This window comes from Gallus gallus, chromosome 4 (genome assembly GCF_016699485.2).
Source record: "Gallus gallus isolate bGalGal1 chromosome 4, bGalGal1.mat.broiler.GRCg7b, whole genome shotgun sequence".
Taxonomy (NCBI): Eukaryota; Metazoa; Chordata; class Aves; order Galliformes; family Phasianidae; genus Gallus; species Gallus gallus.
This window is the reverse complement of record NC_052535.1, coordinates 19372141-19387031: the sequence shown is the minus strand read 5'-3', so window position 1 is coordinate 19387031 and position 14891 is coordinate 19372141. Positions and strand designations below refer to the sequence as shown.

Genomic DNA, 14891 nt, shown 5'->3' with positions numbered 1-14891 from the left:
CACCAACACTCCCAACAAACTTCCTTCCTTTATTGGCTTTCTTCAGGTCCATCATTCTTAACAGCTCCCCTTTTGACCATCAGCACTGGCACAGTCCAGTTTTATCATGTGACAGAGGCACTCCTCAGACTGTTCAGAGGATTTGCTTTAGAGATGGTTGTCAATACACTAGTAAGACTTCTTAAGACAAAAAGCTGGAGACCTCATTGTGGCCTTCCAATACTTGAAGGGAGCATATAAACAGGAGGGGGAACAGCTGTTTACAAGGGTGGATAGTGATAGGATAAGGGGGAATGGTCTTCAACTGAGACAGGGGAGGTTTAGGTTAGATATTAGGAGCAAGTTTTTCACACAGAGGGTGGTGACACAGTGAAACAGGTTGCCCAGAGAGGTTGTGGATGCTGCGTCGCTGGAGGCATTCAAGGTCAGGCTGGATGTGGCTCTGGGCAGCCTGGTCTAGTAGTTGGCAACCCTGCACATAGTAGGGGGGTTGAAACTAGATGATCACTGTGGTCCCTTTCAACCCAGGCCATTCTATGATTCTGTGATTCTATGATTTGTCTTTAAATGAAGACTTTCTTGCAGAAAATATCTGCTCAGAATTACAAGGGTTTTCAGCAATAATAATAATAATAATTAAAAAATAAAACAGAAGAAGAAAGAGATTAACCAGCAGGTTTTGGTTGAAAGCTGTTGGTTATGAACACTTGACTGGAGATGAGTTTTTTCCAAAAGCAAAATACTTTTGACTAGGTTGGGTGAAATAATGACCAGATGACCTAATTATTCACAGGGTGAACACTGTTCATTTATCTGTAGGGCATTATGAAGCTGCTAAAATGGCCCTCGATGGTTCAGAAGTACTTCTGGTAGTGTTCAGACAGTTCTGCCCTCTTATTCTTGACATACAGCTTTCTGCAAATACATTTTCAAGAGGCAAACCTAATTTATAGATGCATGCTGTCCTTTGTGGCTGCACAGGAGGAGGCATGTGCTGATGTGTGTTAGTGAGAGGGGTAAGACAGCCATCTGCAGAGATTGTAGTGCCTTGCTCCTTTCTGTAAGCATGCTTCAAAGGGAAATGACAGCAGAGAAATGGAAAAGGAATAAGCAAAAGGAACATGGAGAAGAGGAAGCTGAAGGGAAAGGCTGCTGCAAAGGTACATTCCTGGAGCACATGAATGCTTATAAACGTGTTGCATTTCATCAGCAGCCAATTACAAACTTAAGAATCGAGCTACTTACATGACACTGAGTGCTAACCAAGGACTTGGCTCTTCAAGACCGCAGATATGCACAGTTCTGGGCCATGTTGAATTTCTACAGCAGGCAAATCATCCCTTCACTCCCTCAATTAAAATTTTGTGCAAATTTTGAGTGCCACAAAAGCCAGCTCCACCACCACTGCTCTGTGAGTAGCAGAAGTAATGAGGTCTGGCTGCCAAGAGACTAGTTTCCTAGATCCCCGTTCCCTTTCCTGAAATCATGCATGTCCAGCCTCATCCCTGGCACTACTGCCAGACCCTTGCCACAGATTTAATCACCACCAGATACCAAATGCTTCCAGGTCTTTTACAACCTTCACTGACCTTTCTTGTTCCTCTTCCCACCCCCAGCACACTCTGTCCCTTCAAGTCCCTAAAGTAGCAGGTAGGAAAGGGAAAGCCTTTATTTATCAGGCAGCCAGCCAAGCAGAACAGATAAACTGTGAGCTTGCACTGCAGCCCCTCTGACTACATTTGGCCAAAATCCACTGCAAAATTTAAGAATGTTGGAGAGAGAAGAAAGAGAAATGATGGCAGACTTAATCATACAAACCCCACCTCTGCAAGAAACAAGATAAAGACAAGCAACAGCCAGATCATCTGACTGCTAAGAACATGCTGGGCAAACTCTGCTTTGAGGAACTCTTGCATCCAACATCTCAGTCACTGTGACAGGTTTGGTTTATTTTCTACTCACTCTTCCATAAAGTTTCACTTCCAGCTCTGTTGCTTAGTCAAGGCAACACTGTGCCATTTGCTTCGTAGGCTGTATTTTCCCAGTAAGCACTCTAAGCTTAAGAAAGGAAAAGTAATGACATTTCAAAGAGTGCATTAATGAAAGATTTGGCAGCTGAATTACATCAGAGTCCAGAGCCTTTTGACTGCTGACATTTCCATGCTATGCAAGCACCACAAAAGGAGCTCTAGGGTTCAAGTGTAGTGGTGTGCAGGGCATGCATGTGGCTAGCTAAAAGAAGAGTTGAACAAGAACGGATTGTTTAAGGCATATACACTCAGTAGGCTCTTCTTTACACAAGAAAGATCTTTAAGTAAAGTGAGTGCAGACAAATATTTCATCCTATGTCTAGGTTTGTTTCACAGTGTCTAATCAATATCAGTACCAAACTTATCCAACAACTCATCCTTGTATTCTATCTATAAACTCATCATGATATTACTTTGAAAAGTTGGACCTGACGCTGCTCCTGTAAGAGCTGTGGACTGCTAAGAACAGTCATCTTTGGTCTGCACACTTTGAGCTAGTAGCCATTTCATTTTATAAGCTTGGATTGTAGTAAAGGCCTGACCTCCTGTCTCAGCTGTAACAGATGAAAATATTTACCTTACATGGGCAAAAAAGCTACAGGACAGAAAGAAAAAAAGAGGAAGACATACACATAATATAGCAATGACATAACCACAAGAGTGACAGCACAAGTGAGCACGGTAAAACCACCACTTTCATATCAACTCTTTAAAAATATTCCAGATTCTATCTCAGGGAAATAAATAAATAACAAAAAAACATTAAGATCTACATTGAGATATAAGATTGGATTAGTTGTGGTTTTGTTGGGTTTTTTTTGTGTGTGTGTGTGTATGTGTGTGTGTGTGTGTGTGTGTTTTAAGCTAATAGCCAATAACATCTCAGGAAAAGGAAAATCATTTTAACTGTTGGTAGTTTTTAACTCTGCAGAAAGCAATTCTCTGCTTCTCTAAAAAAAAATCCAAACAATCTCCAAATCACCTGATCATGCAATACTTCACACTACAAGATCTAGAAGAAAATTTTTACTAAGAATAGCTTCTAAAAGTGAGAAGATTCAGTAGACTGAAATCATCTTGGAGTATTTTAGAGATACAGATTGTCTCTGTTTGTCTCGGGAAGGATCTGCATTTGCTTTTCCCATTGAATGTCACCTGAATGAAAAAAATGTAGAATCATAAGAAAGGTATTGCAAGATAAATCAGTTCCACTTGGGGAATAAGCATCAGTTTTTGATAAGGCATCTCTTCTTCTTGCCTCCTGTTAACTGAGAAATTTCTGTTCTGACTGTTTCATATATGGGATCCTTAAGGGAGGAGATGTATTCTCCTGCCAGGCCTACTAACCAGAAGTAAAAGACAGGAGTAGAAAACAGAGTACAACTGCATGTCTGTGTTCTATTCTGTTACTGTAAACCAAAACTCAACAAAATAAATAACACTATAAATTCCTTGTTCTTGAACTGAAGTTTTGTGTCCAAAGCATGAGAATTGTGTAAGATGTTTTGAAAGTCTTGCTCATGCTGGCTGCCTGCAGCACCTTTAAGCATTTCTCCCGTAAGTACATCTATTTGTTATTTATTATATTCAATAACTTTATTGCAGTCCACCATGCTTTCACCCTACAGACAGGAAGCCATAATATTGCAGCTAACTTACATAGCTGGTCACCTTCATTTCCTTCTTGAATTTGGAAAGCAGCCAAAACAGCAAAAATCCATAAAAAAAACCCATAAGAAAACCAATGTACGGCAGCTGCTCCAGGTACCAGAGGAAATCTTTGTGCACCAGCATCTCCAGACTATAAATTACCCGAGTCTTCTTGATGAACAGAAGCTCCTCCATGTAAGAGTGATTCTACAAAGTAAGCTCCATGAACAAATTCACGCACTTAGCATTCCCATTCAAAGAACAAGTCTTTTGGGTCATTATTACCTTGTATGTGGCAAATCTGTACTCTCAAATACAGGTGTGCCAAGGAGCTTCTCGCACCTGCAGGTGGTACAGAACAGGTTAACAGAAAATTTAAAAAAAGATCCTGAGCCAATAAGAAAAAAAAAATCATTTAAGAGAGATAGTCTAGAAAGAACAAAACATAACAAAAAAGTTCACTTCATTGTTTCACAGCACAAAATCCAAGAGTAAGAAGAGCTACCCAAACAACATGAGTGTCAGTACTTAGAGTTTAACACCATCACTTACCTCTGATGGATTGCACTCAGTTTATGGAGTGAAAAACAAATCTGGTAAGAACCACTACATTCAACTCTATACTATCCATCAGTATTAAGCTTTTACCAGCTCAGTTAATAATATACATTTGATTTTATTTCTAAAACATCAATGCCAATCTTTTCAAATGCAGAGAAGAAAATGTTTCCATTGCAACAATGCTGTAAGCATGGTGACATTTTACCATGTGTCAGGCATCACATACATTTTCACTAGGCAGCAGATACCTTACTGCTCTAATGGTACATGAGTAAAGTTTTCTATTCACTAAATTCCCATTAACTTCACTGTCTTCATAGTAGTGAAATGACAGCAGCCAGGAGCGGACCTGAAATTCTTGGATTTAAACATATACTGGACTACTAGGAAACTCTTTAACTGGAAAAATCACAGGAGACAGGCTCCTGAGCATACCTTCAGCTAAACGACTCCTTTTCACCAATACTCTCATCAGTGGTTATATAAATGTCAGACACCTTCTAGTGGCACACGCTTCCATCTTGCAGAAGATCCATATGCCTTCTAGAAGGTATAGCTCATATCCTTGAGCTGTACAGCAGAAACATGGTCTCACCATCCATAGCTTTGGGAGGTATAAGAGCAATATGTACATGAGCAATACCTTCCACTCCGCTTACTGTAGCCATGTGCTGATCAGAGCTAGAAAACAGGAACAAATAAGAAGTGAAGTGTTAGTAAAAGTTCATCAAACAAGACTGAGACATTATGAAACTGTTTGCATTTTGCTGGGCTGCTTTTCTAGTATGGAATCAGAAAATGTAAATAAACCCAAATAGCCCTAATATGTCACCAAACTGCCAAGCAGCTCTAGAGAGAACAGAGAACAACTTGAAATCAAACTTGGGCCTTTCTATTCACATCCTTATTATCTCACTGCTTCCCATTAAGGATTATATCTCTTACTTATTTTGTTATCTAGATGAGGGAAAAATTCACTCTACTCCACATTGCCCAGTGTTATTTCCACTCAATTTCAACCTGTTTAAACATAAATCCCTAAAGCTTCTAGGTCTAAGTACTACTCCCAGCTAAGTGACAGAAGAATAAAGTCCAGTTTCAGGACTCTGTGATAATTAGTCCCTATATCCTCTGTTTATTATTCATCTGTCTCACACAAGTAATGAAATAATTTACGGCCCAAAGAGTAGGAGGAAAAGACTGAAATGTGAACATTTTTAGAATTTTATTAACTTTAACAAAAAACTGTAAGTTAAAGAGTGGTCACTTGGTGAAGACACACAAATTCAGACACACAAATATTGCTCAGCTGGCAATTAAGTAACAAACATTGTACAACTGTGTCAGACATCAACTGCTGAACAACTAATCAATGTAATCAAAATCTTCTGGGATTCCAAAACTTTTGTCAATTCTGCTCTCTTCAAATCCAAATTTACGCTTGGCCCAGGACTTTATTGCAAAGATGTTATCTGTGAACAGAATGGAAAACATCCCGTTTTAAATGTTTAGCAAAGTATGACTTGTAGCCTCAAATACAACAGTAGATGAATTCTAAATAAAACATTACAAATAATGTTCTAAATAATTAAAGAAAAAAAAAAAACTAAGGACATACATATTGCTTGCTCTTTAAAATTGAAATGTAAAGCCACACAGTCAAGCTAAGCAACAATAGGAAATTGAGTTCCATATAATGGAACTTCCATATAAATGTCACTGCAATAAGCTTCTTCAAAACTGTGCAGCACATTTCCTGCATGTCAAAGTTGATGAATAAGGTTAAGAAATACCTACTTTGTATTAGCATCCATCATATGAGGGCAGAGATAATGCCCCACAAAGCATTCTATACTTCAGAAACAGATGAAAATTCAGAGAAGAATTAAATTTTCTGAATGCCTGGAATTATGACAGTGTCAAACTAGCCAATGTCATTCCGGGTCTCTTTCTATTGAAATTTCCCTCATCTTAAGGGATTTTAACTCAACAACAACAACAACAATAAAGAGTTGCAGATTTTAACAAGTTGTGCAAAGAATAGATCTGCTAACTACAGTTATTAGTTAAACAGAAAATATATTCCTTTTTTGAATTACGAGTGTGCACAAAATAAATTTCTGGATGTTTTTTTTAAGTGAGGTCTATCCTGCATCATGTCTTAATAAAATTTTAAATTCCTAACAATAACTAGGTCCTTTACTCAAATTGCTTTCCTAGGCAAAATAAGTGCATACACACCAGTCCATCTGTTGGCTGCCTCCTTGGCTACTTTGCTTGTTTGGCCTGAAAGAGGGGGAAAAATAAAAAAAAAACCAAAACATAAGTCAGAGTCAAATAATAACAATAGTTTCAAGACATGGAGATGTTTGGTTTGGTTTGCCTGGAGACATAATTGTCTGCACCTAGATTGGACCTGGATACATAGCCGGAAGACACTAGAGGAAAATGAGACTGAAAATACTTTGTAATGCTCTCTATATGTAAGCTGTCTATCAATCAGTATGTATGACTATACAGATCAAGAAAAAGATAAGAGGAACAGTCAATCACTGGAATCTGCAAACATACCATTAGTTTTGGAAAGCCTCCTGAACTTTGAGAGCCCCTTCGATTACATGAAGACAATGCTCCTGCTGATTATACTGGGCTTCTCTCAGTTACCACCTCTACCAATTTAAATACATAATAATGAAAGCTATTTGTAGTAAAGGCAATTTACACAGCTTCCATGAGGCGAAACAGTATCAAGAAAGGAAATCCTCTTAGATTTCCTTGCTCCTACTAAAATAAGTACTGAATCAAATCAAACAGGTTAGTTTGTAATGTGGGAATTCATCAGAATCATTATGGTTCTTACACCTACACGTAGCTTAGTTATTCCCAGTCAGTCTTCTTAGTACTGGCATGATAGTATTCATTGGAATGGTCAGCATGAGATTTGTATACAGAGGTACTGAAGAAATGAATATATGATCAGATATCCATTGTTACAAAGCTTATACTTCAGGCAAAGTTAAATTATCTTGAAAAATTATCTGCTAGCACTCAGAAAAATAATCACTCTTTATTCTACCCTTCAGTATGCTTTGGTAAGTGATATAAATAATGGTTGAATGCCAGTAGAATATAGCTTAAAAAACAGTGCAGTTTCTAGAGATGGTCTACAATTAGAAAGCTTAGGCATAGAATTATAGAATTGCTGAGGTTGGAAAAGACCTTAAAGATCATCAAGTCCAACCATAACCTAACCATACAACCCATACTAACAACCCTCTGCTAAATCATGTCCCTGAGCACCACATCCAAATGGTTTTTAAACACATTCAGGGATAGTGACTCAACCACCTCCCTGGGAAGCCTATTCCAGTGCTTAACAACCCTTTCTGTAAAGAAGCTTTTCCTGATATCCAACCACATATTACAAATGAAGTTAAAAAGATGGGCAAAAAAAAAGGGAGTGGATTGGAAGAAGGAATTTTTACACATTTACATGCATTAAAAATTCAAACTATTCCTTGCTTGACAGAGATATTTCGTATTTCCTTTGCTGACTTCTTGTTGCCACCTCCCCTTTTTTAGTTCCATAGAAGACAGCACTGACAACACACTGGCAGCCAAGGGCATTTTGAACACTACTTCACCTAACGCTACACAGATCAAGTTTGCAGAGTAATTTGATCAACACCTTGCATTGCATGTAAGCAGTGATACTGTACTCGGCACTTTTTTTGAAACTCTGATTGTAAAATTGTATTTGACTTCAAGTAACAAAGTTACAACCATAAAAGGTTAAAATAGTATCAAAGTCCATGGATCTGGGGCTGCAAAGTAACACTGCCCTGATGGTCAGAGTGAGCTGAGTGCCTCCACAGCACCTGCTAGGCCTCAGCAGAAACCCCTGCTGCATAGAAGCAGCCAAGCAGCTGAGCATGTCCTTCTGCACCATGCAGCAGTTCTCAGCTCCTGCAGCTTGCAGCAGCACATGGTCTTATGCTTAAAGCACACCCACTGTACCATATGGGGGCAGCACGGTGCATCATCAGCCTTCAGACATTACTTAACACATTAAAATGTGCATGTGCAATCATGTGTTTTAGAAATGCGACTTCTACATCTATTGAAGAAAAGGCAGAGGTAGCCAACAGATGCAGGTTGGACTCACTCCATTCAGTGATTAGAATGGCAGTGGCTGTTGATAACAGAGCTGTGGCTAAAAATGAAATCATGGTGGCAAGGGCAGGAAGCTGTATGGGGAAAACTCACAGTTGGCAGCACCTTCAATTACTAAAATAACAGAGAAATAACAAATAAGATAAGATAAGAAAAAATAAAAATAAAACACGCCAAGAAAGAGCTGAGAGTGTAAGTACTGAAACAAAACAGTGCAAGATTTTAACCACACCATTCTTTCCATGCACCACTTGGGATTAAATACAGAATGGCACAGAAATGCCACGTTCAAAGTGTGGAAAGACAGTAAGTAGAGGCAGAACTACAGGACAGGGAAGATAACATTCAAACAATCTGGCCAGATGTCAAATATCAAAGGAAGGGCTGTCCCAGGCCCCCAGAAGCACATATTCCCCCATTACTCTGCTGACAGAAGGCTCAGGGCTGGGGAAACAAGAGCCACTTGTAGTGCCTCCGGCACATGACATCTCCAGGTAATGCATTCACAAGAGGCTGGGACAAGGTTTTATTGCTTGCAGTTTCCGATTTTACCCTGGCTGGCATGTGACAGTACCATAGGGTACAGATGTGGGATTATCCTGCCACGTGCAAAGTTGCTTAAGCCATCAGGCATATTATATCAACAGCAACAGCAGCTATTTCTGGCAAGCTGCAAGGTACCTATGTGCTCCTCATGTCCAGCCTGACCAAGCTGATACACACAAGATAGCTTGCACTACCTCTTGTCATCGAGCAAGACTGCCACTGTTGTTGTGCAGGATGGCACTGCAGTCTGCATAATCACCCATTTTTCCATCACTCGGGTCAGGAAACACGTTATCCATCTTCAGAAAATATAATTCCCAATGCCTATGGATTGAGAATTTAGCCATCCGAAGGCAAGATGAAAATGCCCTGGGGTCTGGCTCAATTCTTGCCAATAGTTCCACTGCAGGATCTCGTCTGCCTGCTGCATCTAACACATCACACCTGAAAGAGGAAAGAGAAACAGCTACTGGCAGATATGGACATGCATCACCTGAAGACATCAGTTGCATACCCACGTTATGGCCAGCATCTTCCAGAGGTCCCTCACTCCATCACAAGAACCAAGAGGTATGAAGGAATCTGCACGTGGACTACATCATGAAAATCTTTTGTAGTTGCTTGTTGGGACTTTCGATAGTTGTGTCATGAGTATGTGTGTGTGCACAAAGAGGAGCAGAATAGACACACCCCATCCACCTACACCAAGTACTGACATAATTCAACGCTATGCTGCTTAAGACTGCCTGTTCTCCACAGGACTATACAGACATCAGCCTCCCACACAGTAGGGTGAAGTACATATTTACTTTCATTCATGTGACAACACATCAATACACTTTTCCTGCAGGATACAAGTCATTCACTTGACTGAGCTGCACTCTTGTGTCCTAGGATGATCAGTTCTTGGCATTTTCTAAGCAGGTAAATGGAAGCGTACATTCTCTTCTGAGCCAAATGAAAGCAACTTACATCACATACAGAAGTGCAGGGCCCAGGAACAGCATGACCTGCATGGCTTTTTAATTTAAATGATTCTATGACTTGTGCAGCGCTAGACTGCTACATCAGCAAAACACACCTGGAAATAAGTCATAAAGACTGAAAGGCTACGGGTCAAAACATTTTGAGCACTCCTCCTAGAAATCTCTTCCTCCCTCAAACCCAGATATCTAGCAAAGCTACAGAGAACTCAGGAAGCCTAGATTTTGGGAATTTAATCATTTTCTTAAGCAGCCTTCTTACCACAGGGACAAACAACATCAGTTACGGAAAGGAAGACCCAGAAGTGCTGAATGTCTAAAGAGAAAGTGAAGAAACATGCTCTTCATGGTCTTCAGTGCAGGCAAGTGACATCCAGACAGGGATAGATGAAGGAACAGACCAAAGAGGCCAACCTGACAAAAGAGTGTGTGGAACAGCAGCAAAAAAAACATCTAGGGCAAATGGACAGCTCCTGGCCAGGAGTGACCGTCTGGCAGCACAGAATACCAATGCAGCAATGCCTCTGTCAGATCTGAGCTGGTGGTATATATCAACTAAGAATCAGCGCAGTCAGGATGTGCTGCTTCTGATTCAACTCTGGAAGCCCCAGGCCAGCATTATGCAGAACCGCAGCTGCCTCTATCCTCTCATCTGCTTCTTCCCTCAGATTTACAGATTTTCTCCTGAATGTGGTGTTGGAAGTTAACGTTCCTACTTGTGTTCAAAAGTGGAATGGCCACTTGAGGTTCCTTTAAAATCTCCCATGGGTAGAAAACCACTACATGCCTCATCAACACAATATATGTGCTCCAGAAGGCTGGGTTACACCTTCTATCAAATTTCTGATATTTCCATGACTGTTATACAAATACAGTAATAACCATAACCATCCCAAACCTACTTTCAGGTTATTTCTAAAAGTTTTTTTTTTTTTTTTTTGCAGTTTTTTTTTTTTTTTTAAGTCCTGCATGTAAAGGAATGCAATGGAAGCAGTCACTGAATAATATTCAAGAATCAGGCTATAAAGGTACTATATTCTAGCTCCAAAAGCTATACTGAAAAATCTCAAGAGCCTGAGGTAGCCCACAACCACTTGTAGTCCTGGAAACAAAGAACTGCTGCCTTCTTCTCTCTTCTAGCTTCTACTTTGGAATTTTCAAGATAACTTTATATATTATTATAAGCAATATTTTCATGTATAAACATTTCTAGGGCTAGCCAGGAGCCTCAATTTCTACACAATAACAAAAGCTATTTATATTTATAAAACTAGCACCAGTTGGAGTTGGTTTGACCTACAAGTAATGCCACACAAAAATTGTATGGATTTCCCACTTGAACGATACCTAATTGCAGAGAGAACATCCCTTCAAGAAGGCAGGCACCCACCAACCTGCAGGACTTTTAACAGATGCATGCAAAATACAACTGCAGACTTAAGAATGTGGCCAAAGGAGTAATTTTCGAGTGTGAATTACAATTCTTCTGCATGAAATGCAGAGAACAGCTGCAACTGTTCTCTTAGGCCACTGAGGATTATTAGCCAGAAGATTCCCAACCTCTGTCATGAAAGCAGTCAGGGTAAACAATTTGCATTAAGTGGATTTGAATTCTGGTAATAATCCTGCATCCACATCAAGTGATTTTAAATATGAAAAATGGTAACAACCAGGAAAGTATATGAACAGGAATCTCCAGCAACTCCTGACTATTCACTGCTGTCTACAGAGACACTCATTCTCCTGCTCCGAGGCCATGCTTGCTTTCCAGATATGCTGCATACCTTGTTATCATGCTAGAACAGATTTATGTTTCTTTGCCTCTTGGAAAAGCATCTTCTTAACATCTTGGTGTGCAATTGGAAAAATCTTTCCTCTTAATGAAAATATCTCATACAAATATAGATGCCATCTGTAAAGGCCAGGGCAGAAGGTGAACATAGAAGTTATACATCTGTCATCCACTGAGTACAGAAGGTAATTACCTAGCAACTCACACTGACACGTCCATCCACAAGCTGTCACCAGAGACACTAATCACACAGTGACATGATCAAGTGTCTTCTTTAAAAGCCCAAACTTAGGCACTCTTGAGAGGAAATAACCTACACCACTGTCAGTCGACTAACTCTCAACATAGAGCAGTTTTGGAAGAATGTTTTGTAATCAAGTATTAGGTAGAAATACTTGTTTAACAGTATATACAACTTTTACATTCTCCCATGCTGCCCACAAAGGAGCTCCAGCAGAATAAAGAGCTCTTTAGAAGAATGAGAGCACATGAGAATTTTTTCAGCAACTTTGCATCCAAAGTAACACATTATTCTTCCCACATACACCAGCATGTCACATAACACTTGTACCCATGATATTAATCAATAAGTCACAATGCTTCAGAATTCATAACAACTGAATTCAAGTCAATGCACATATATTATTTCTCATTTAAACAGTATCACACATTCAACAGAACTATACTGACATGTTGCTAAAGTGTAGTACCATTTATTTATTTATTTGTTTGTTTACATTTACACTTTGAAAAAAAAATGTTTCAGAACTACAGGGAAAAAAGTGTTCATTATGACACCTACCTAGGGATCCACAACTATTTTGGAAAGCCTGGGACACAATACACTAAGTCATGACAGAAAAAACATTCATTTTATATGTTGGAAAATAGACCTAAGCACATGAATACAATAGTATTAATATTTGCTGAGACGCAGCAGTGTATATAAAAGCCACCAATAAGCTGATCCACATCTCTGAGAATATGTTTTTAAAGGGTCTGCAATCTTTTTTTGTTTGAAAAAAGTGTCAAGTCTCATCAGCAACAGCTCCCTCTGTCCCATATAAAAAGGTCACATTGTCAAATTTCATCAGGATGTACACAGTGTGTCTTTGAAAAGCATCCAACAGAATTTTTCAAAACCACTACCAAAAGATTCCTTTATGCAAAATAAGATGCTTAAGATGCTCTTGTACTCAAGTTTACTGTATTCACATGCCCACAGAAAAAGAATATTTATCTTTTCAGTATGCTACCTCAACTCATCATTTCAGTAGCCCACACTGAACTCATAGTTATGTAACTAAAATACATCTATTCTTAGCCAACAAACAGAAAAGAAGGAAGCAATGTTCTTATACAAGAAAACAAGCACACCAGCCTTCTGACTCAGGGCTCCCTCCCAACACCTTTTTTTTTTTTTTTTTCTCTCAGAGGACAACCCTTCCCTCCCCACTTTACCAGTACAAGTTCAGCTGTGCTGCTGAACTGTGTTTCTCACAAAGGTCCATCACAGAGCAATAAGCTTTTTGCTCCTGTGCTGCAGAGAAATGCCTGTAATGCACCTATGAACAGGACTCAAAACCTGTCCAGGCTTACCTATGCCATTCCCAAGGTGTTCGTCTGTACCTGTTTCAAAGGTTTCAAGTGTTAGAGAGTTTCTGACTTCCCTAAGCAATCTATTTCTGTGTTTAATTATTGCTACTATTAGAATAGCTTTTCATCTCTTTTTTTTTCGTTTTTGCAATGCAAAACTAATTACTTTTTGCTGAGTTCTCCATGAACCTAATCAACAGGTTACTCCTGTCCTTTCTTGAAGTAGAAGTATGCGAGACCTATTGGAATCAATCTTCTTTCAAGCCATTTTTCCTCCTATAACATGGTTGCTACATCTCCACTCTTTTTGCTCCACTCTGAATTCTCTCCAGTTAGTTTCATATCTTAAAGCATGATATCCAAAACTGAACAGTGTTCCCACCTGAAAACTCACTAATGTCAACTTGAGTAGAAAAAATTATATATCTTATTGCTGGTTATGTTCCCATTTCTGTATCATGATCAGGCAATTTTGCCTCGCAACACAAATGTCTTACATTGAACCTGGAAATTTCAAAAAACACAACAGCTTTTTTCAGCCCTCCCTGCACAGCCAACTGCTCCAGAGGACTTGAGTAACAAAATACCCTTGAACACACATAGCTCCTTGCACTCGATCACTACTGAAATCTATTCAGTGTTTCTCAGACCATCTTTGCAATTTGTCACGTTCATTTTGAGACCTCACCTCGTCCTTTGTCCATGCAGGCTATCCTAGTGTCACATCATCTGCAAACATAACAAAGATCTTCTATTTTATTATCTAGCTTGTTAATATAAATACTGAGCAGACACACAGGCATGACAGACCCTATTAGAAGCACTTTGATTCAACCTTCCTTTCTGATGCTGAATTATAATGAATATACGTTGTGCACAATTACAAAGTAGTCTAAGATTCATGCTACTGCTGTTTCATCTAGACTGTGTTTCCCTTCTTTCCATATAACAGCATAGTGCAAAACAGAGACAAAACACAAAGGAAATACTTGTCCCATTTCTACAAAGGTCTTTTACATTGGCAAGGATAAAACCTGTGATCCTCTATATATTTCCGAATTGTTTTCTTTTCCAGTCTTTTTTTCCTCAAATATCCCATTCTTTCCAGTGAAACTAGCTCACAAGATGCTCAAGTGAGGAGGAGAGAAACAAAAGAAATGCTCTCAAATATACCACCAGTACCATGATTGCTTTTGCAGTGATACCACACACCTTGCAAGATATCTTTAGTTAAATATTGATGAATGAGGTATCTACACGAAGAATATTCATTGGTGATATACAGCCCTACAATGAAAACACACCCTACCATAGTAACAAATGGAAGATTGGCAATGCGTTTTCTTCTTTTCTTTTTCTTTCAGCAAGGCCAGGGAAGACTCCATTTGACAGACCTTCAATTTCATATGGAAGACAACACATTAAAAAACGATTATACCTTTCCTTACCTCATTTTGCATGTGGAATTCTTGAAGTATAAATCAATATTTTTTAAAAAATCATTTCAGTAACACAATAGGTTTATCAAAAAAAGTCTGAATGAACAGTACCATATATAAC

The 14891-nt window shown here is 39.1% G+C and overlaps 1 protein-coding gene across 19 annotated transcripts in view; it reads right to left on the bottom strand.

Moving 5' to 3' along the window:
• Nucleotides 1-5447: 5447 nt before the first annotated feature.
• Nucleotides 5448-14891, bottom strand: part of MND1 (meiotic nuclear divisions 1) — a 38498-nt gene continuing 29054 nt past the window's right edge. For 16 of the 19 annotated variants that reach the window (XM_040698864.2, XM_040698865.2, XM_025149579.3 and 13 more), the window contains 2 exons: nt 6483-6527; nt 5448-5713 (listed from right to left, as the gene is read on the bottom strand). In XM_040698864.2, the coding sequence (XP_040554798.1) occupies nt 5713; nt 6483-6527 (46 nt within the window). In that variant the 3' untranslated portion in view covers nt 5448-5712. Of the gene's footprint in view, nt 5714-6482; nt 6528-12432; nt 14726-14891 lie in introns of those variants that run through there. The other 3 variants (XM_040698866.2, XM_046940048.1, XR_003074720.3) reach the window with 2 other exon arrangements.